The 23,365-nt window shown below is 39.6% G+C and overlaps 2 protein-coding genes across 2 annotated transcripts in view; one reads left to right on the plus strand and one right to left on the minus strand.

The window, feature by feature from the left end:
- Positions 1–273: 273 nt before the first annotated feature.
- Positions 274–15,739, minus strand: vrk1 (VRK serine/threonine kinase 1). Its single transcript, XM_051384052.1, has 13 exons — positions 15,639–15,739; positions 14,931–15,090; positions 14,695–14,750; positions 13,343–13,412; positions 12,640–12,727; positions 11,172–11,280; positions 9,798–9,890; positions 8,461–8,593; positions 6,830–6,950; positions 6,621–6,679; positions 4,420–4,589; positions 1,979–2,072; positions 274–674 (listed from the first exon to the last, which is right to left on the minus strand). Exons 2-13 carry the CDS (start codon positions 15,088–15,090, stop codon positions 514–516), a joined length of 1,314 nt encoding a protein of 437 aa, XP_051240012.1. The 5' UTR covers positions 15,639–15,739; the 3' UTR covers positions 274–513.
- A 2,157-nt stretch (positions 15,740–17,896) lies between these two features.
- Positions 17,897–23,365, plus strand: part of si:dkey-288a3.2 (protein phosphatase 1 regulatory subunit 37) — an 84,978-nt gene continuing 79,509 nt past the window's right edge. The window contains exons 1-4 of the mRNA XM_051384006.1: positions 17,897–18,198; positions 18,328–18,375; positions 18,536–18,734; positions 20,545–20,645. Coding sequence (XP_051239966.1) covers positions 18,575–18,734; positions 20,545–20,645 — 261 coding nt within the window. The 5' untranslated portion in view covers positions 17,897–18,198; positions 18,328–18,375; positions 18,536–18,574. The remainder of the gene's footprint in view (positions 18,199–18,327; positions 18,376–18,535; positions 18,735–20,544; positions 20,646–23,365) is intronic.

Genomic DNA, 23,365 nt, shown 5'->3' on the forward strand with positions numbered 1-23,365 from the left:
ATTATACTTTTTTGTGGTAAAAACATTTCAGATAAACATTATTGTTTAAAGGGGATTCTTAAAAATCTTTAAAAAACTGTAAAGGTGCAGATAGTTAGGGACTCTCCTGACACCTCCCAAACCTAGCTCCTAAAGGGCGACTTTAGCTATAAAAGCACCAGTCATTACGGCTTCCTCTCGCGCCTGGTTTGTCAATTATTTCATAATGGCTATTTTTCTTTCCATCACACTCTGGCCCTCGACCCTGAAACCTTTTATTAAAAACAAAAGAAGGACAGTTTAATTTCCTCTTTATTACAATGGATCTTGCTTCAAGCACACGAAATACAAACAAACCTCAACATATATCAGTAACAGACAGAAAATCTGGCTTCAATCACATCAAATACAATCAGACATCATCTATCAGTGTGTAACAAAAAAATCTACCATATAAAACTTAAAACAGTGATTTTTTTAAGAAGCAGAGGAAAGGCAGGAGGATGGAGGGAGGAATGGAGACAGGTGGATTTCTTAAGAGCTGGTCTTCTTGGTTCTGCCTCTGGATTTCTGTGCGGGTGATGTCTGAGTCCCCATATCCACCAGTCTTGATTTGGGTTCAGCCTGTTTTGCAGTGAGGAGTACCTTCCCTGGTCTAGGCGTCTTTTTGGGACTTTTCTTCACTCCATTCACCTCTGCCAAGGAAAATTCATCATGTTTAAGGAGGTCAGTACAATACACTCCCTTCTCAATGTACAGTTAGTTGACATTGCTAGCTATTATTCATGTCTTTGACCTTTGTCAGTATCAACTTATTTTATACAACTTATACATACTTAATGAAATGTCTCAACAACAATTGGTTGGATTGCCATGATATCTCATACATTCATGTCTCCCTCAGGAGGAACTGACACATTCCCATCAGCCTCAGCTGTACTTTGATTTCAATGTTAATTAGTAAATATTAGGCTAACACGCTGAACTAACATGGTTAACATTATATTTGCTAAACAACAGCATGTTAGCATTACGCTCCAATCACCGCTGTGGCTGAGCACAGCCTCACAGTCTTGTTTGAACTGAACCTCACACTGAACGCCCGTTTCCACTAGAGGGACTTGAACTGTAAATAACAGATATTTGGGTTTCCCCCGAAAAGTTGCTGATTTGAGTCGTCAGTCGAGAAGTTCACTCATCAGTTCAATCTCTGCACTTTTGTGTTTTAGCTACTGTACACTGTACACAGAGCAACAGCATGGCAGTCTCTATTTTACTTGTCTTTAGCCTCACTCAGAGCTCTAACCAAAGCTAGCTAGCGCTAGCTTTTCACAGTCTGCAGAGAAGAGGACAAGAAGACTGGCTGTGTGGGTAGTTCATTTTAGAATGGTCAGTATGGCCACATGGCGGGGCATCCATGGCACTGGCTGTGTGGCTGCGGTGTATTTCCTGCCCTGCTTCAATTAACAGTATACAGTTGAGAGGCAGACATGAAATGTGGGGGGAGATAGAGGTGGTAAATGGTAAATGGACCTGTACTTGTATAGCGCCTTTCCAGAATTCCGACCACGCTTTTACACTACATGCCACATTCATCCTTTCACACACATTCACTCACTTTCAAACAGAAACTAACTCATTCATACACATGCACACAATTCTGGGTTCAGTATCTTGCTCAAGGACACTTTGACATGTGGTGGGAGGAGCCGGGGATCGAAACCAACAACCTTCCGATTAGTGGACGACCCGCTCTGCCTCTGAGCCACAGCCGCCCCAAGGTATTATATGTAACAATGGTTCCCTGTTGGATTCGAACCCGTGGCAGATGTTAAATGGTAGTCACTGTCATCAGTACTGACAGCACTGCTGGCTGCGCCTGAAAGTCCCTACAACCTACTCAGTATCATGGACTCAGCAACCACCTACTAAAGCTCTCCTGCAGTGGACAAAATGACTTCAGATATGTTTGACTGATCAGAGACAATAAAATACCTACCTCTTTTCTTTGTGACCCTCTTTTTCTTGATGGGACTTCCATCAGTCTCGCTCTCTTCAGCTTCAGCTACTGCTTTCTTTCTCTTGGTGGTCTTCTGCAAGATGAAAATGAAAAGAAGGGACATGAACAACCTGGAAGGTGAGTCAACATGGAGATGTTAAGCAGAAGTTACTTCATATTTGTCATGTTTGTTTCTGCACTTACTGTTCAGAATACTTAGAAGCCTTTTGACACAAGATACACAACCCGATTTTCTTTTCAAAGCTGAGCAGGAAATGTCTGATGGACATTAAGTCTCTGAGTTATCCATCAAAATGAGACAAAACGGCTAAAAAGGAACCCAAATGCAAATCACAACACAGTGATTTTAATGATTAACTGTCTTTAAATTGAGACATTTTTGTTTTTAGCTAAATTAAGAAGCAGAGAGTCTGTCAGAGCTCTGAAGGCCTGCAGCGTCGTCTGATAAAGAGACAGCAATGAAGAGACACTGAGGTGAGGCCTTGACTTGGCGATGAGGCGACCCGACATTTCGGCGCCTCCAGCTTTTTTTGCGTGAAGTCTGAGCAAATGCAATTATCGCTCTGCCATCTCACCAGCCGACTCAAACACATTAATCCATTAAAACGCCTGATTATGTCCTCGTTTGTTTTGACCACATAGCAGCAAACACAAACGCTCTGGCTTTGCTTTCTTCTGCTCGTGAAGCAACAGCGGGTCAACAAAGATGAAGGTTTCTCAGAATGGCTGCTCATACAGCCAAGAGTTGTTCTGTAAACGGTGACTTTACTATCTGTGTCCTCTGTACAGAAACCAGAGCCACTGTAGGCTCTGCAGAGGAAAGAGAAAGAAAAGGTGGCCTCTGAGAGACTCACGCACTTAATGAAGGCAATCAACTCCTCTGTCCGTCCTCCTCCTTCCCGGGCCTCTATAATGAAGCTCCACTCTCAGTCTGAACTATCACTCACCCCCTGCACCCCCCACTTCCCATTTTTGCCTCCATTTTGACAATTGCTACCTCATGATCACCATGCAGCGCCTGCTGAGGTGAACAGATTGGCGGGATAATTACATACAATAACTGGCGCCGGGGCCGGTAACCCTTCGGCTGGTGGCATCTTCCATATGCACAGAGAGCAAGAGAGCAAGAGAGAGAGACTGGAGAAGACAAGATGAAGCTGGAAAGCAGGAAACAAATATGAATCTGAATGTTTTGTAAGTAAATGTTAGACTATACCTGTTGTAATGTAGCTTTGTGCAACTGTGTAGAGGTGGGGGAAAAATGTATTTACCAAAGATATATATACACATCTTATATATCTACAAATTAATAGCGCTTAGTCTGTTAGCTCGGCGCTAACGCGCAATGGAAATACCATTAACAGAAAGACTTATCTTACAATACATTTTACTTCACATGCTTAACATTAAGAGAAATGTACTGTAACGTTATTCCCCGTCAGTCTTGGAGACTGTGTTCAGTCTGGCTGCTGTGCCTGCACCACTCTTCTTTTAAGAAATCAAATTCCAGGACCTTTCCAGGACATTTTCCAGGGGTTTTCTTGACAGTACAAGACAGCACTTGTTAAAAAACAGTCATAATTTACTGATAGCATTGACACTTTTAACTTATTCCTCCGCCACAAAGCATTTCAGGTTTATTAAAAAGGTAGGTGGTCAGCGTTCAGGCGGGACAATGTGCTTTAGATCGCTCTTGGCTGTTCTCACCACAGCAGACTTCCGCTCTCCAGCAAAGTTTTCCTCCAATTGTAACATCAGTGGCCCAACACCAAAAGGACTGCCAAAAGTCCGTTCCACTCCATGTGGGCTATCATAGCGCACAGCTCATCCTACCAAAAGTCCAGTTTCAAACTAAATATGCACCCTGGTTTACGCAGCTGATCTGAGGGATTTTTCCATTTTCAGTGAAAACGTGAGAGTGGCGTAGCTAAATTACAGAATGCAAATACATTGAATAGCTACTGCTGAAAAAAATGTATATCATTCATTTGGATTCATGTTAGTGTCCCCTAACAAATAGTCTTACAGCAGCAGTCCCCATTGATTAGAGGGTTTTAACACAGTTTGTGTTACATAAATGTCATGATGTAAAGTAGTCCCAAACGGTCGACTCTATGTCGGCACTGGCCATGAAATGCTGATTTTATTTTATTTTTGACATAGAGCATGTGAATATTAACCCCATCATTGCTGTGTTTCATCACAGTACACTCATAATTTAGTTTATAGCTCAAAAAACATGCCTAAATGTGCATTATCTCTTAAAATAACTTTTTAAATTTGAGAATTCTTCACTGCCCATGTTCAATCACTTCCTATTGGCAGGTGTACATTAAACTGGTTAGTGTGTGTGTGTGTGTGTGTGTGTGTGTGTGTGTGTGTGTGTGTGTGTGTGTGTGTGTGTGTGTGTGTGCATTGACCTTGGCAGGAGGTGATACAGCTCCAATGACAGGAGTGAACTCCAGCTTGCCGTTATCTTTAGCCTGGATGGCCTTCAGTCCAGCCCGCAAGATGGAGCGCAGCTTCTCATATGGTGGTTTGTCTTGGTATCCCAGTGATTTAACCTCCTCCATGAACCTCTGGATCTCATCTGGAACACAGCAGAGTGACACAGTAAAAGCCTGAAACTTGCTTCTATTCCAGTTCTCAGTGCCAGGTCTCACTACCAGAAAAGGCAGACAGGTGAGTTATGTCTGTTTATGTCTTCTTATATGCTACAGTATATCAAGTGCTGCGCTGTATTTTGCCCTTTATTTTTTATATCACCATTTTGCTTTCTGAAGTTAACTCTGGGAAGGCTTGTCTTTGTGAAGTGCCTGGATCCATGTTTTGTGATGATGGACCAAATAAATATCCTCTCGTCGTGTTACTCTATCTTTGTTCTGTCGTCACCATAATGTTCTACTCTGGTCGCGGTGTCCTGCCTCATTCTGTTTGGTGTGACTTTCTGCAGACTTGACACACTGCTACAATCACACACACAGATGGAGTTGTAAACAACCGTTTGGTTGTGCTCGGCAGAGCAGAAGGAAGGAGGTGTGACGCTTCTTGTTTGCCTCCCCTGCCTGAACCGACACACTGCAGGTCAAAGTGCCAACATTAAAATGACAACTCCTACCACAGTGAGACAACAAACGTCAGTCACCATTTACAGTCTGTACTGGGCGGTATTGGTCTCAGTCTAAACGATTAGAATTAGATGTGGATGAATATAAATGAAATATATCATTCACTTTGGTTGCTATGAATGGGTGAAATGTAACAGAGGAACATTTAATAGAGTAAATAATAATAGAGTAGATAGGGGACTGTCTAAAGATGTTCTGCTCACTGATTTGCACGATTGCTGTGGCCTAAAATAACCAATGATGTTATCATATTGCCCCGTACTATTGGTAGCTAATTTTCAAAATCATAATACGCACTTAATCTATGCTTAAAAAGGTCCAGTGTGTAACATTTAGGAGGATCTATTGTCACAAACGGAATATAATATTTATAGGGATGTTTTTATTACTGTATAATCAGCTGAATATAGGAATGATGTTGTAAATGGTAAATGGTAAATAGACTGTACTTATAGATCGCCTTTCTAGTCTTTGGACCACTCAATGTGCTGTACACTACATGCCACACTCACCCCATTAACACACATCCATAGACTGATGGCAGTGGCTGCCATGCAAGGTGCCCACTGCTCACCAGAACGGAAACTAATCATTCACACACACTCATACACACACAATTTGGGGTTCAGTGTCTTGCTCAAGGATACTTCAACATGCAGCGAGAGGAGCCGGGGATTGAACCGCCAACCTTCCGATTTAGTGTTTTTGTTAACTTAGAATGAGATGTTTATCTACAGAGGGAGTGGGTCACAAGTTGAACTGCCATGTTTCTTCAGAAGCACAGAATAGACAAACCAAACATTGGCTGTAGATACAGTGTTGTTTCATGGCTACCAAAGTTCCTCCTACACACTGCCTGTTCTCATTCCTAGGTCGTCAAATACAGACACGTGTTCAGTTACTTGTGGCAGCAGGTAAAGTTTATGAGCTAAAGTACAAGCAAGCATTTCTATTATGTTGGAAACACTATGTATTGTGCTGTTTGCTGCGGCGGACAAGACAGAATCATTTTAAAGAGTTTCTGAAAAACATTAAAGATTTTGATTATGCATTATGAATAGTGAAGTTCAGTAACAACCATTCAATGTAATTACAACTATAGCTTTTATTGCTAGAGGCCATCATCTCTAGGGGACTCACAGAAAACAATACACGCACATATGCAATATTACTGTTGGTCATTTTCACTCATTAATAGAGGCCTCCTTGTTTATTATTTATCACTCTCTACAGCTGTTTCAGAGCTGTGTGTTAAATTATAGCTAATAACCAAACATGTCCTGCTTCACACTCAAAGTATTTCACTGGCAACGTTTACTGCAGTGTGTGCACACAGTGTGGTGAGCTCATGACTGCTAAAGTCAAAACGTAGGATGTGAAAAAAATTTGTTGTGTTGCCCTGATGGACTTCTAAACTACATGGAAACTACAAAAGTCTACACTCATCTCTGTGTTTGTGTGTGTGTGTGTGTGTGTGTGTGTGTGTTTCTTACCTGGCTTGTCTTGAGAGGAGAAACACTTGGTCATAAATTCAGAGATGTTTTCTTGACTCCTGTAAGGAAAAACAAGTAGTATGATTTTACTCACAAGCTCCTTGAAAGTGAATTTTCCAAATTCCAAACTTGTTTGTGCGTGGATGGAGCAGACACTCACGCATTCAGAGAACTCATGTGTGCAGTCAATGCAGGTATGCTCCTCCCACCTGATTTTGGAGTCTCTGACGTAGAGGGGGTCCTGCAGCTTGTCCTCCCAGGGCAGTCGTCCACACAGCCACTGAACCATGCAGTAGGTCAGGATCTCCAGGTCGCTCCGTCTGCATGCAGCTGGTGACACATAAGTTCTGGCATTAATAGCAGCATTTAAAGCTAAAATATGTCATTTCTTGAGAAAATTGCCTCAGAACGGACTTTTCCTGATATTTATGGGGAACATTTTATACAGTTCTGTTTGTTTTTCTTGTTTAACAATCATACATACTTAATAAGCTTCTTTAGTTTTTGACAAATTCAATGTTTTCTGATTATTGTTATTAGCTCTTTGGTTGTCTTCACTTTTACTTTTCTAATGAAGGAGAAGGCTGTTTATCAGAGAGTTCAGTGAACATATTAAACAATAAACTAAATTTTAAAAATAAAAATGTATTTTATTGTCACAGTAATAAACATAACGCTAAGATATAGGTCTAATGTGTATGTATATATATTTCACTTTCTCTTTATTTGGAATCACATATCAGCACTTTACCCATTCAACGTTGCTTGATGGAATTATACAGTGATTCATCTTTACAATGTTTTTTTTAAATATACAAATATGAACAGAACATGGAGTGTTTCAAAATGGCATAAAAACATATTAAGAACAAAATAAAATAAGAAATTACAAACAGTTAAACAAAAGAAGGGCGTTTAGGGGCAATATACATTTTGCACTTTTCCCAAATTTCCTCAAATTTAGTTTTCTCTAGTCTCACAAAAAAGGTAATTCTTTCCATTACAAAGATTTCATAAATAATATCGTACCATTCCTCTATAGATGGGCCATTTGGCTTAAGCCATTTCTTTGTAATTGCTTTTCTAGCAGCTACGCTCAGAATACCAAACAAGTATTTAGTTTAAATATTTGCAGATGTTTAGTGTAGAAAACCAAAGAGAAGTTCATCCCAATTAAAAGCAATTTTCGTTCCAAATATCATCACTAATTCTGTGTAGATCTTACGCCAGAAAGAATTTACAATTGGATAAATAATAGTTAAAATACGATAGAATTAATTTTATTTTACAGCAACTTAATCTTGTCACCTATTAGCCTATTAAAAGAAGAGACACTATAAGTGTTTGTTGCATGTAAAATGAACAATTATCAACCACAACAAGAAATGTAAATTGAATTTAATATGTACATATGACCATCTACAGCATTTCCCAAATAGACTTGACACCAAAGGTTCGCTCAAGCAGTGTGAACAGCTCTTAACTGACATGGGAGCAGAAATTAAAAAGGAGCATTTTTCCGTTCTGTGTTTGCTGAAACTGCTTCAAAGTGACAGCTTATCCTACCAAAGCTCTAGTTTCAGGTCAGCATAGATTATTTCCAGGATATTTTTCCAGGATAATTTATTAACAATTTCCAGGCGTTTCCATGACTGGAAAACTAGTCTATCTAAATTTCCAGGTTTTTCCAATTTTCCAGGATGCGCAGGAATCCTGTTCTGTCTCTATGTCAGTTTATCCTATTTGTGCTGCAGTGTGTGAATGTGTGCCCAGAGCTGGCAGCCTGCTTTTAAAAGCTCTACTTGGGCTCATAAACTACTAGCAGTTAATTTGTACCTACTTGCTCCTTTGTGGGCGTCGATGCTTGTGAACTCAATGGTGCCATCGTGACATCTCTTGGGGTCCTCCTTGTACTCTTTCAGGACACTGTCTGGTGCGTACCTATATGCCAGCCCATAATCTACTAAGTAAACCTACAATTTACAAACACATCGATTTGAGACATGCACACACACACACACACACACACAGACCAAAAACAAGCTAACATTTAACACTTTCTACAGCTATACAAATACAACTGTAATGTTTCCCAGAATCAAACTTGGCTATTAAAACACACATTTCACGCAGTATAGACAGAAACAAGACATGTTTAGCCTAGCATAGCACAAAGACTGAAAGCATAGGGAGCAGATGATTGCACCTACATAAGCTTCATTATTATTATTATTATTATTATTATTATTATTATTCTGCATTGTGCTTATATACTGCAGCTGGTTATTGACTTAATAAAGAAACATACAATAATAACAATAATAAAACCATCCCAATAACTCCAAGGGAAAACATCAAAACAGCATAGCTAAAAAAAAAAGAGCGGGTGTGGCTCAGAGTGGGTCGTCTACTTATAGGCTGTTGGTTCGATCCCCGGCTCCTCCTGCCACATGTTGAAGTATCCTTGAGCAAGATACTGAACCTCAAGTTGCTCCTGATGCTGTGCATCAGTGTGTGAATGTGTATGAATGAGTTAGTTTCTGTTCGATGGACTTTACCATCACTGAGTGAATGTGTGTGAAAGGGTGAATGTGGCACGTAGTGTAAAAGCGCTTTGAGTGGTTAGAAGACTAGAAAGGTGCTATACAAGTACAGGTCCATTTACCATTTAAAAAAGAAACAACATTACCTAATTTGGTCAATTATAAATAGCTCATTAATAACACTACCAATGATACATTATTAATCTTCAGATTAAATATTCACCCCTGCCTTGTTTGCTAGAAAAAGCTTTTAGCTGCTGCCATCTGATCTACCCGTTTTGGACACACACACACACACACACACACACACACACACACACACACACACACACACACACACACACACACACACACACACACACACACACACACACACACACACACACACACACACACACACACACACACACACACACACACACACTTAATTGAATCTAATGAAGCAGCACAAGTGTGTTATGATCAAAAAACACAATCATCTCCCTGCTTTCAAGGAGCAGTGCTGGGGTCAGAGCAGCACCTTAGTTTCCCAACAATAAGAGACGCAGTGCTTAAGAATGTAAGGTTGTGGACAACCTCTCCTTTTCACTTCCAAGATACAATGTGAGCATGTGATGTTTTAACGTCGACTGACCTGGTTGGGATCACTGTGGCTCAGCATGAGGTTGGATGCCTTAATGTCAGCATGCACATACTCATGATCATGGATATATTCAAGAATATCCAGCTAAACAAGGGGAACAAAAAAAATGATATCCATTAATGGTCATGGTGGTACTGTTGGGTCTCTGTAATTAATGTTAAAGAGTTTGGTCTAGACCTGCTCTATTTGAAAAGTGTCCTGAGATAACTTCTGTTATGATTTGGCGCTATACAAATAAAATTGAATTGAATTGAAATTGAATTAATATCAGTACTTAAAAAAAACAAAAAACAAACATGTTGTACAGCAGAACCCACACAGCTTGCATTCAGATCGTCTGGACAGATTTTGGACACATTCTTATGTTTAAAGCTGCAGTAGGTCACTTGGAGGAAAATAGATAATAAATGGAAATAAGTGTTTGCCCTGTTTGCTGAAACCTTCACTATATCCCGACAGTAGTACATGACACAATCAGGTTCCTCCTAATGCTTCCTAGTGGCATTTGCAATAATCTACCAGGCCTGAACAAAAACAACCAATCAGAGCCGAGAAAGATAGAAAGACTGATTGGTTGTTTTTGTTCAGGCCTGGTAGATCCTTTCAAATGCCATTAGGAGCACTAGGAGGAGCCAGAGGAACCTGATTTTCTTCTGTCTCATGTTCTACTGTCAGGATATAGTGAAAGTTTCAGCAAATACTTTTTAAAAACTTACCTACTGGAGCTTTAATGCTAGAATACTCTAGTCTGCCTAGTTGGCAAGGTTTTGAAAACATAGCCTATAATGATACCTTCAGCTGCCCTTCTCTGTCATGTAACCAAGAGTATGCAACACATGGCTAAACCTCTTCCCAGCTCCACCCATCTAATTTGCATTTTTAGACTTGATGACATTATGGGTATAATTGAGAAAAGAAAAAAGTCAATAGTACGAGGTGTAAATGCAATGGCCCAGTAATCGGATGTCATTAACCAGATACAATCCAGGGCTCAACAGTAAGAACTGTCCGTGTGCCCAGGGCAGTAAAATGCTACTTTGGGCTAGTAAACCTAGCAACTCACCTGACCAATCAGGCAGTGGTAAAAAAGAATGATAAATGTTTCGTTCTGGGAGCTGATGATGGAAGTAGGTAAGGAGTGAGCCATCTCGCATCCTTTTCATCTCTGTTGAGAGTTGCTCAACGGAGATTGGGCACTAGAGAAGAACCGTAGCCATAAAACCTTTTGGGATTTTAGAGCTAGATAAATGGGACATTAATAGTTCCCCTTACGCTCTGTCTGCAGCACATTTCCTCCAAATGACCGTTGATTCCAATTCAGTGGAACACATGCAAGTGAAAGCATCTGATTATGAAATAACCAACCAGTCGAAGACCAAGCTGCAGAACCAGTTTTCTGGGGAACCTCTTTCCACATTCTTCAAACCTCTTCTGCAGGTCTGTGCCAAGCCTGTCAATGACCATGAACCTATACCTGGAAGGTATACAGAATACTTCTTCAGTACCGCTAAAGTGTTGGTGGAACTGCAGCAGACATATAGCACAGAACAGCACAACTATCCAATGGACAGATCAGGCTGGACTATTTCAGGTGTCTCAAAAGAAAGGTCGGTTTCAGGCCATAGAAAGTAAATTGTGAATTCCCAAAACATTTAGCAATGTCTGCACTTCTTGCAAAAGATTTATATTAATATTATTAGCTACATTAAGACCTTAAAGTCCTTGTTAAATGTTGGCGAGGACTTTTTAGTCTTCATGATTAGTTTTATAGTTCTTACAATCAGTTGTTATTCTGGAGAGAAACCAAGCAGCCAGGAACAAGGAACTTTCATTTTGTGTTGATTCTGGGGACCACTGTGGACAATAGCGGTAGTGTTTCCACCACCTAATTTTATTAGTGAATCTGACTCAATCCAACCTGATATTGGACATTAAGAATAACAATATGGAATACCAATCTTCTTGCATCAGTAAATTTAGACTGTTTCATAACTAGCTAAACCTTCTGTGTAGTACGTTTAACATCTGGGGATAATGAAAAGGTTTCTGGCACATTTCTGCTATACGTGCACCTTCCTAGGCAGCAATCAAGGCTTAATCATCATTAGTTCAGTCTCTTACTATAGTACAGTACATCCTCCCATAGGAAACATTGGTTTTGACTTCCCCTAATAGCAATGAATCAATAGCAATCAAACTCTTTAAGATCATATGGTATGAAAAAGGCCAAATTAAATATTTTAAACATATTCAGGGATTTAAACTAGGTAAGACCAAACAAATTTAAATATAAAAAAAAATACAAACATTACAAAAATATAGTGTATCATTTGTAGCAGATCTTATTTTCGTTAGGGTATTTTTTGTGAATCTTTTTGCAATAACTTTTGTGTTCTTCTATTATTTATTATCATATATCATTTTTGAAACATGTACTGTTTTATATCCTACAAAACAGAGATATAAGTTTTCATTTAAACATAACTGATGTTTTTTTAATTTCAATAGCTAAATGTCATATTCAAGTTGTATAAGTGCAACTTGAGTTGCTATGATTAAATAACCCAATTTAACTGTATTTAAAAAAGAGGTCAGACTATTAGTTTCTCTGTTCATCTGCTGTCAAAATGACTTGTAATTTGTTTTCCTGAGCTTGAAATGAAATAAAAAAGCCTAAACTTATGGATGTACTTTTTCTATGTCAGGCATTTTGTTCTTTTTTTTTTTTTGTTCAATTATGTAAATAAAACCTGGTATCAAATTAGTAGCATAATTATAGGGCTCCGTTACACCAAAAAAGCAAAAAGGTGAGTGGTCCTGGTCAAAGTCTTACTTTCTCCCGTCCCTCTCGTGCAGACCTGAGCCCCAGTACCTGGGAACTCCCAGACTTTTCAACTTGTGAGACTTCATCCAGCTCTGAACTGCAGGACAAGAGGAAACTCGTTAGAAATGTTTGAAGATCTTTCTCTGGCCAAAATGTCCTTAAACTATGTTTACGAATGTATGAAATGCACAGCGTGTAAATCCAATGCAATTTGGTTTCTACTGCTTCCTGTGAGCACACTGCTAACTGCTGCTGGTGTAGGTGGGTGATGGCTGTGATGCTCAAAGTAATAAGAGTATAATTCCGTGGGGGGGAGCTGGGCAGCGCGGCCGCAAGCTAATCTGCTGCTGGGACAAATATTTACCAACAACGTGAGATTCCAGCATGAATAAAATATGAGCCTTTGGTTCCTTAGTAATATAACAGTTAATTGTCAGGGGAGATTGACATTTGGATTGTTATTATATAAAATGCAAAGCTGTGGCCTGGGGGCCAACGGCACTGCCACCCAAAGCTTCCCTTCTTCTACAGGGCCCCTTGGTGCTGCAGCTACAAGACGGTCTTTTAATTAAGAAAGTTGGCTTTCTTTTATTTGTTTGCACTGGTGGTGAGAGACTATGTTGTGTTATGATCACAAGGCTAACTTTGGCTTAATGACATACTTCTAGGTGTTTGTGTGTATGCGTTTATAAGGAAAGATGAGGTGGCTTACTCAGATCAGGCTTAGCAGCTCTCATGTAAAACTTGAGCTCAGAGAACAGTGGTCCATTGTCACTGGGCTCCTGTGGACAAAAGACAAGTCCATTAATGTCTACATTCTACACAATCTATTGTGTTTAGACCAAAATATAGCACTGTAAAAACAAGGGGCTGTGTTGGGGTGGCTGTGTTGTTACTAGGGCTGTGTACTGGCAAAAATCTAGCAATATGATACGTCTCATGATACAGGGGTTACAAGTTAATATATTCGGATATATTGTGATACTGTAAGGCATTACAATTTTGAATCGTAAACCCTATAACTAATAAATATACTACAGTTTTAATCTACAGTACAAAGAATATACCACCATATGCATAAAATTTTGAAATTTGTATTTATTCCTCTAACATTCAACATCATAGCCCTCAGTCTACATTTACACTGCTATCTAGCTTTTAAACACAAACCCAGGAAAGAAACGATAACGACAATATCACAAAACAAAATATTGCAATACTGAAGTGTATCACTGTTGTCTTACATCCCTAGTGTACCTACAGGTGCAGGTAAAACATTGAAATGCAGTTCAAACTGTCCAGTGTAACTGACCCATTCATGAGTTTGAATGTTTATCAGGCATAGTGGTTAATAATACTATGAAACATATCACTGGCACAGTTGGGACATAAAAGGGTGGGATTATGGCATTAATGTAAAAGTTTATCAACCAGGATTGTGCTGGGAATGTACAGATATTATTAATCCACCATCTTAAATATCAATAAACTAGGAAATTGGCAGTTGTTTATTGTGTTAGGTTTCTCTTCCAGCTCATAGGCTCTGATGAGCCGACCAGACTGGTTTAACAAAATAAAACACTTGTGAAGGAGTCCTGTCAGGCTCTGACTGGTCTGAACTCATTACAATCAAATGAGACACTCGATCCCAACAAACCTGACCAATTTCCTGACTCTCAAAGACTTTATCGCTACCTCTAAATTGTTAATGTAAATGCAAATAAAAACATTATATATATATATAAAGTATAATAAAGTTTCAAAAGACTTTTGGTTTGTGATTGTGTAGATTAAATACCAGATTATGTTGAAAATAAAGCCATTTTCAAGGTGTATATTCAAATTCAAGCATACTCCTAACCTTGAACAATGAACATAATCAAGACTTTATACAAACCTTGCCACTGTAAACAACATGGAACTGAATACTACTTTGTACTAAAGGAAGTGGGCTGCGTTGGTATCGAGGAGGTAGTCTATTGCTTTTTAGGGACGTACACATATGAAGTACAGTGTGTTAAACTAGACAACTTCGGCTCATGTTTTGAGGTTGTTCAATCTTACCACTTTGATGACATAGCAAGCATCCTCACCCACAGCTTTGGCAGAATTCTCATCAGCTGGGGAAGAAGAAGAGGAAAAATTGTACAGTGCAAAGTTGCATTGAAATACATGAAATAGCTAAGCACTACAAATATTTGGCTCTGAGTAAAAACTAACATGAAGTATGATAATCAAATGATCTATATACGCATTTAAACATGTTAGAACTAGGTCATCATCTTTCCATCTATCCTTACCCAGATAGAGAAGACCAAAGCCCCCCTGGCCGATTGGAGCCCCCAGCTTCCAGGCCTTCTTCCCGGTGTCTGTCAGTACCTCTCCGGGTGGGAACTCCTCTGCCAGCTTCCTTTTAGCCGGAGCTCTGCCCTTCCCCGCCGCCTTGACTTTTGGAGGCATCTGAAAGGCACACAGTCATCTGTGGCTTTAGCACTGCTCCTCCATACTGGGAGCAGACAACCACTGCTCCTCCATACTGGGAGCAGACAACCACTGCTCCTCCATACTGGGAGCAGACAACCACTGCTCATATAGTCCCACTGAAATGACTGAAGCATGAAGAACAACCGGGAGTGACGTGTTCTTCTAACTAACGTTAACTTCTGTTTAGTCGTTAACGTTAGTAACGTCAAGCACCTTGTACGTTCAGTAAACACAACATTAGTTAGCATTATAATTAGCAGTTTGTGTAGTGCAAAGCAAGCCTAAGAACAAGGTAGGGTAAGTCCAGGAAGGCTACGTTAGCCGGAGAACAGTTTACGTTTGTATAAATGCTGGTTAGCTCTTCTGCTAACCGCACTGTTTCGTTAGCATCGATAGCTCAAGTTAGCTGCTAGCTAGCTAACGTTACATGACGACGTTTGAAAACAGAAAGTCACAGATATCTGCGACGTTGTCAGTAAAACCGCCACTTACTCGTTTTATTCAACGATGAGAGGAACACTCACCTTTACGTTGTTTGTTGTAGACTGTAGGGTATCAACTGTATGCGGACCAAACTTCCCTCAAAACTACCGGTCAGGAAGTGGCGTCACGACAATTTGCTATTCTATTGGTCGATTACGCTGCGTAAGTTACGACAGCGTAAGTGCTGGAGAGTTAGTGGAATGCGAATTTGTGACGTTTGGGTTTACTGAACAGGTAAGGAAGAGTTCCCCCCAATGACAGAGGCGAACGTACGGTAAACAGAAAAGTAATTCCCATGTTGTATAAACCAATTCCAAAGCAACAGTCATGTATTTGTATGACTGGCATAGGCACCTGTGGGCTTTCTTTAGCTAAACAATGAGGAATGTGTGGAAGCCCATTCCCGCCAATGTGAAGAAAAAGGTATTCTGTAGGTCATTCTAATGAGAAACTGATGATTGAATGAAGAATGAATTGAATGAGAATGCTGTTTTTCCATCACATGCTCATATTTGTGTAAGTGACATCCAGCTGCTGAGCTGTGGGCTGCTGTTTTCTCGCTGGGCTTCCAAAATCTGTGTGTTGTGTATGAGTTAACGTTCTTTAGTTAGTAATTAGTTTAGTGAGTAACTAAACCCCTAAACCACTTTTTTTTCCAGCTGAAAACCTCTGTATATGGGTATTTAGTAGTGTTGTTGATCAATTCACATCCAAATCTTGACATTTTTGGGTAAGTATTTGAATTCTACATATTGGGCTATAATATACTAATATGCTATATATGTTGAAACCAAGCTAATGGCAGTGAATGTGCTTCTAGTGACTGTAAAAGCTCCTGTGGACTCTTTGTGTTTCTTTGTGAGCTCTGACTACTGGCAGCTGTATTCCTGCTATGGGGTCAGCCCTATGTTCCCACAGCCCAATGGTCCCGCAGCCCTATGTTCCCACATTTCTAGGACATTTTCAAAATTAGATCTTGTGTTCCTACATTGGGTTAGGGTAAGGTAATAGGTTGGGTGTAATTGGCTACCAAATCTGATACGAATTTATGAAAAAGGAACTGTGGGAACATCGGGCCTAATTTTGGAAAAAAAATCTTAGAAATGTTGGAACATAGGGCTGTGGGAACATAGGGCTGTGGGAACATAGGCACGCTCCCCCTGCTACACTAAGCGTGGTCTGTCACTGCTCGCTGTTACCTCCCGCATCACACATCACTCTGTACAGCAACCTCTGTGGCTGCAAACCGAGTCACAAACTTAACAAACACATAGAAAAAGTGCAGTTCCTCTAACGGCCACTGAAGCTGGCTGCAGATATTAGTCAATCTCTATGAGGGACCCACTGAGGAAAGGCTGTTGTGTGGCACATGTGAGTAAAACATGGTTGTGACTATGAAAGACTGTTGCTGTGATACCTGTCTGTGTTCATTCTCATTCTTAAATTCATTGTAAATATACTGCAAATTATAATACAAATATATAATAATGTAATACAAATGATTTGACTAATTTGGCATTTTGTTAATTAATTGATGCTTTTTAAATGTAAATGTTACTAAGAGTTAAGCCTGGGTCTTTGTGTAAAATGCTCTTGAGGATTTGAGTCCACTTTGTGTATATTTTGCATTGCTTACATCTCTCGCTTGTCCTTCATGCTTCAAGAGTTTTTGATAAATGTTGCTGTAGCCTCAGGTCCTTTTCTTTGGTGTGTCAACAGCTGATAAAAAAAGGAGAAACTAGTGGAATTAATTAGGAAACACTAATAGCTTCATCTGTGACCTCAGCCCTGCATACGTTCCTCTGTTTTGACACACTCTGTTTTGAGCTAACCTTGAGCTTAGTTCATAAAAAATACTTTGGGGCTTTCATAAAATATAAAGCCTGTCAAGCATTTTGCATAAGAATTCAAAATAAATTATTATTGATCTCAACCGATAATTTATTAGCTCCAATTTAGTTATCCTGATAATTTATAATAATATAAAGTTCCCATTATCAGCCGATAATTATTGTGCATCCCTAATTTAAATGCAATGTTTAACCTGTTAATTGTCTCCTAGAAAAAAAATCTTATTAAAAAATTACAACCAGAAATGTTTTTTTATATTTTAAAAGATTCCACTTTTTTTTTAAATTATTTGTCATTACCAACTGGTTGAAATGTCAGTTCGAAGGTAGATCTGCATGTAGTCAAAATGTAGATTGACAGCCAAAGGGCATTTTCAACAATTAGCACATTTGTGTGCATTAAAGTAAAAAGAAATTGCGAGAGAGAGGGGATGACACACAGGTCCGATTCGAACCCGGGCCGCTGCAGCAATTCCGTATATGGGACGCCAGCTGCAATGAAACTATTGATTAGAGCAGCTTTAAAGATGCATAAAGGTGGTATGAAAATAACATAAAAGTCACGTTAAAATATCACACCTCTAAATTCTGTTTTCACGCAGCACTTATGCCACTTCGGGCCCTCCGCTTCAGTGTATGACCTGGATCATTTTGAACCAGGAGAAACTCTGGTTCAAGATATACTTTCCGACCTGCCCACCTCAATGCATACATTCTCCTGAATGTTGCTGTAAATGCTGAATTTGAATAGGTATGCAAATGTGCAGAGCCTTACCTATTTTGAATGTGTCATTTGATACAAACATATTGGGTTTCACTTGCAACCCTGCACACAACTCATGAATAAGATATTGTTTCTTTTGTGTCTTGTCTTTCCAAGTGATCACAGAGTGGAGAGAGCTGCACTTCACATCAGAGAGGGCCACCGGTACACCTGTTTACATCAACTGTTGCACACATTTTTGCTCCCTCTTTGAATAAGTATTACTTCAGTATCTGTTGCCATGGCTCCCGGAGGTGATTGGCTGTGGTGGTTGTTGACACGTTGACCGCTTGGAGTGAACTGAACCTTTGCTTTCAAATTCCAGTAGAAAGCTCTGCAGTGAAGTGAAGTCCTAAATAGAGTGATGACCCACTGTAGTGACAATGATGAGCAGAGCGATGATGGAGCAGAGAACCCCAACAAGAACCAGAAGAAGAGGAGTAAAGGAGGAAAGCATGTGTCTTTTCCCCCCGATGAACAGATAGTATCGGGCTTCGCTGAGCACAGGAACACTGACAGGAAGGGTGAGCTGCTGTTTAAGTTCACTATAAGTCTAATTTAATATCATGATGATATCATAATGTCATTTTGGTGGTCATCTATATTAAAGTTGCCATTCATTGAAAAAAAAATTTCAGTTATACGTTGACTCAACAAAAAATTGCAAATACTTGTACTGTAATGTTTTTGTAATGGTAACGTTGTAAACTAGTATTTTTTGGGGTGAATTCTTAACAGTAAATACTATATTCACTCATTCTGTATAGGGATGCACCAATATATCATCCACACTTGGGACCGGCTAATAAAAATCGAAATATTGTCTTGACTGCGTCAGCCTATCTGCAAATAAGATAGCAGTCAGCCATGTCAGTGGCTGATCTTTATCTGTTGTGTCACATCGGTGTTGCGCTGGTTAAATGTTGTGTTAGTTATTTCTAAGTTGGATATTGGAGAAAAAGTTCTGTTTTCCAGCACTGGCACAAATTATAACAACAAATAAATAACAACAAAATAATCAGTATCTGCATTTTCTATCGGCCAAATTATTATTTTGAAAGTCAATGACTTTGTCTTTACTGGATATTAGTGTGTAGCTTGTTTTAGATTGATATTGTTTCAATGAAAGGTAGTATTGGTTTCATGATGATGATGATTGGAAATGTTCCTCAAGAATACATTTTCCAATGTTTATGGTTTTTTCCACACTTATAGTGAAGATGCAGGGTGGTTATGTTACTCATTTCAGAATCTGTGAATCTATTATTAACCTTGTGGTCTGTTGAAGAAAGCTGTAAACGTGCATTTATCCATATTACTTAAACTTGGCTTTAGTCTCACATTCTCATCCTGGCTTGGCCTACAAAAACCAGGATGCTAAAGAGCCCTGAGGTCTAGACCGTACTCCTTATAAAATAGACATTTCTGTTATCACAAGAGACCCTGTTTTTTTCTTGTATCCTTGCATGCGGAAATAAAAAACTGCTGTGATCTACTGTTGATTTAATCCTTTTAGGTATTATTTCAGTAATTAGTTCTTCTGACCTGAAGACTGAACTTGAAAACTGAAATTTATTTATCTTTGTTTTATAATCTCTACAGTGTATTAAAGGTCCACTCTGTAGGATTTAGTGGCATCAAGTGGCGTATTTTCAGATTGCAACTCCTTCACTTCACTCTCCCCTTCCAAGAGTGAAGGAGAAACTACGGTGGCCATGAAACGTGCAAAAAAACACAAACCCCCCTATCTAGACTAATTTGGCTCAACATGGCAGCCTCCATGGAAGGCAACCCACAACTTCTGTTGATAAAAAAAGCTCATTCTAAGATAACAAAAACACAGCAATTCTCTCATCAGGTGATTATACACTAATAAAAACATAACTATGAATATTATATTCCATTTCTGACAATAGCTTCTCCTAAATGTTACACACTGGACCTTTAAACTCAAATGTTTTAACTGCTATCCAGCGTTTGAAGGGTATACAAGGATCAAAATGTTTAAGTGTTTGAGTTGTTAAATCCTCTGTAGTCTCTCACATCTGGAATTTCCCATCCCATAAGGCTGTGGTTGATAAATCGAGATCCCTGATTGGTTGATTTATTGTTCAGACAGACATTCATGTCTTTGAAACTTCTCAGTGACTGCCATCTTCCCTGTAGCACAAACACACACACACACACACACACACACACACACACAGACTCAGAGCACAGCACAGTTTACCGTATGGCATTTCCAAGCCCCTGAAGCACTTTTGAATGGATGCTGGTGGCTCACTGGGATGCAGAGACATTAAAGCGCTGAATAAGTGCATTCTTCTATTTTAGTTGACAGCTGCCTCACCTTGACAGAGGTAATGGTGGCCTACCAGCAGAGCTGCAGCAGACACCAGGTCCAACCCAGAGCGCACATCCTGCAACAGCTCCAGGTACGCTGCTTCACACATCAGCGTTAGTCTTTGTACGTGTCAGTCAAACAGCATGAGGTGAGGCCTGTTTTACTGTTGAAGTTTCTGTGGGTAGTGCTGTTTATCAGTGGCTATCACTGCTCAATCTGCTGCACACTAACTTACTGTATTTCCCAACATTGTGTCAGAATGTGAATCCCTGAGGAATTACAGTAATTCCAGGGATGTCTTAACTAACTCACATGGACACTCACTACTGTACTACTCATACTGTAAGACATTCTTTTTCTCACACTGTTATCATGAGGATGTGGGGCCGCACAAATTACACAACTGATCTCAGACAAAGTGTAGTAATCTGCGAATTATGCAAATAGAAGTCACTGTGTGTGTGTGTGTGTGTGTGTGTGTGTGTGTGTGTGTGTGTGTGTGTGTGTTTCCTTTTGCGCTCTCATTGGATACAGCCCATCTCCCACTGGAGACTTGTCTCGCGGCCCTCTGACTACTAAAACATCTTTTCTCTGGCGACGAAAAAACCAAGCCGGTCTCTCTCCAAAGTCGTCAAATACTGCTGCTTGGTGAGTGGTAACATAACTGCGCTAGATGGTTTGTAACACATAACCATCTGGGAAATCGTCGTTTGAAACTGTTTGGAAAAAGACAGGCACTTTCAAAAAATACTTAACAGGTTATTGGATGAACCACGGCAAACTTCAACCAATCAGATCAACCAACCGTATAACGTAGTCAATCTCTTACCTAAGAAGTCTAATCAGACATTGAACATGTATTGTTGCTAACTTGACCACAGAGCCCCTGTGTGAGTTGTGAGTGACAACATGTTGCCTAAAACATTTTTGACTTGCTTGTTCAACTTTCACAAATATCATATGTCGTCAAACCGAGGCTTCGTACCAAGGCTCAAAATGTGGAACTAGACTGACTGTGCAGATTCTGTGTCCATATTGAGGATTTTTGTTCCAGATCTCAGATATATGTTTGCAGCAGCAAGTTTGAAATTTCTGACAAAATGTAGTTTACTCTTTCATTCTAAAATTTCTGAAATGGAACAATCAGAGAGATGAAAATCAGGCTCACAACTTATAAGGGGACACGAGCAAAAATGTTTTCTCATCATATTAAGTTCGACTAACCCGAGGGATTGTTTACAACCTGTCTGATCATCTGACTGCTCGTGTTTCTTGTTTCGTTGGACTCATTTTCAATGACGTTGTCGTGTTTCCAAATCTCAACAATTAACTTTGTAAGTAACATGTTATCATAACTGGTTAAACCAATGGCAGGATCTGCAAAGCCACAACCATAGTGCTAATACACCCTTAAAGTTATGATTTGTTCATGGCCCTGTTCTCATTTAGTTTTTGACAGTTTGATTCTACTGAACATGATTTTTGCCTTGAACCTGATTCTAAGACCATTACCACTTGAAAAAGTTTTAATTAAAATAGTGTCAATAGACCCTCTTGCTAGAGGTCTAAACTCTAACCCGATGAAACCAAACCTGCAAAGTGAAATGTTGCTTTAAAAGAAGAGTATGTAACCCTGTTCTTTTATGCAACATCAGCAACTCTGCTCATAAAAATAAGTGTACCATGCCGTGATATTATAGCACTCCAGAAAGAATCAATATCAACACTATAACTTGGTGCAACTCAATCCTCATACACTGTCAGAGCATATCCAACTGCAGTATCAAGGTTTTATTAAAACAGAGGCACTTTTGTGTGACAGACACACATAACTGGTTTTGGAGCACCAACACATACTGGCTAATTTGCTTCTATCGGCCTCAATCAGGCTTATTATTGCTGTGGATCTCTACCAGCATCTCAGCTCCAAGTAAGAGCAGGTTAACTGCAGGGCTCATGTTTGTGCAAAGGCAAGTAATTAACAGCTGTACACGACACATATACAGTTACAGAATGATGTACAACACTTAAAGGACCAGTGTGTAGGATTCAGTGGCATCTAGTGGTGATGTTGCAGATTGCCACCATTTGAATACAGCTCAGTCTTCCAAGCGTGTAGCAGAAACTACAGTGGCTGTGAAACTCCCGAAAAACGCAAACAGTTCTATTTAAAGCCAGTGTTTGGTTTGTCCATTCTGGGCTACTGTAGAAACATGGCGGTTCAACATGGCAGACTCTGTATACGAGGACCTGCTCCCTCTGTTGAAAACAGCTCATTCTAAGGTAACGAAAACACAACAATTCTTATTTCACATTTTCACTAATGAAAACATAGCTATGAATATTATATTTAATTTCTGCCAGGAGATCCTCCTAAATATTTTCATGTCCATACAACTACATAAAAGAACCAGTATGTTACCTTTCTGTGGCTCCGAACCTGTGTTGGCTCCTGGTTTGTAGTTGGTAACTAGTATTTTTTATTTCTCTTCTGTGGCAGGGCCTTTCAGTGCCTGTTATGCAGCAACTTGAGCTTACCTACACACGTTACAGCTGACTAAAGTAACTGCCACTAATAGAATAGCATAGAGCACTTTTCTGTGACCGCAGCAACATGCTGGTACTTCTCTAACACACACAGGAAAAACTCACTTCCCACAACAAACCCACTAGACTATGTCAGAGACTGTGTAGCCTGACTGTGTTGGTAAAAAGGAGACTGATTAAAAAGATGTCTAGTCAATTTGGGAGTTCTTCAAACGGCAATGGAATTTATTAGGCCATGGCAATTTTATCTCAGTTTTTTCCAGC

Source organism: Dicentrarchus labrax, unplaced genomic scaffold (genome assembly GCF_905237075.1).
Source record: "Dicentrarchus labrax unplaced genomic scaffold, dlabrax2021, whole genome shotgun sequence".
Lineage (NCBI taxonomy): Eukaryota > Metazoa > Chordata > Actinopteri > Moronidae > Dicentrarchus > Dicentrarchus labrax.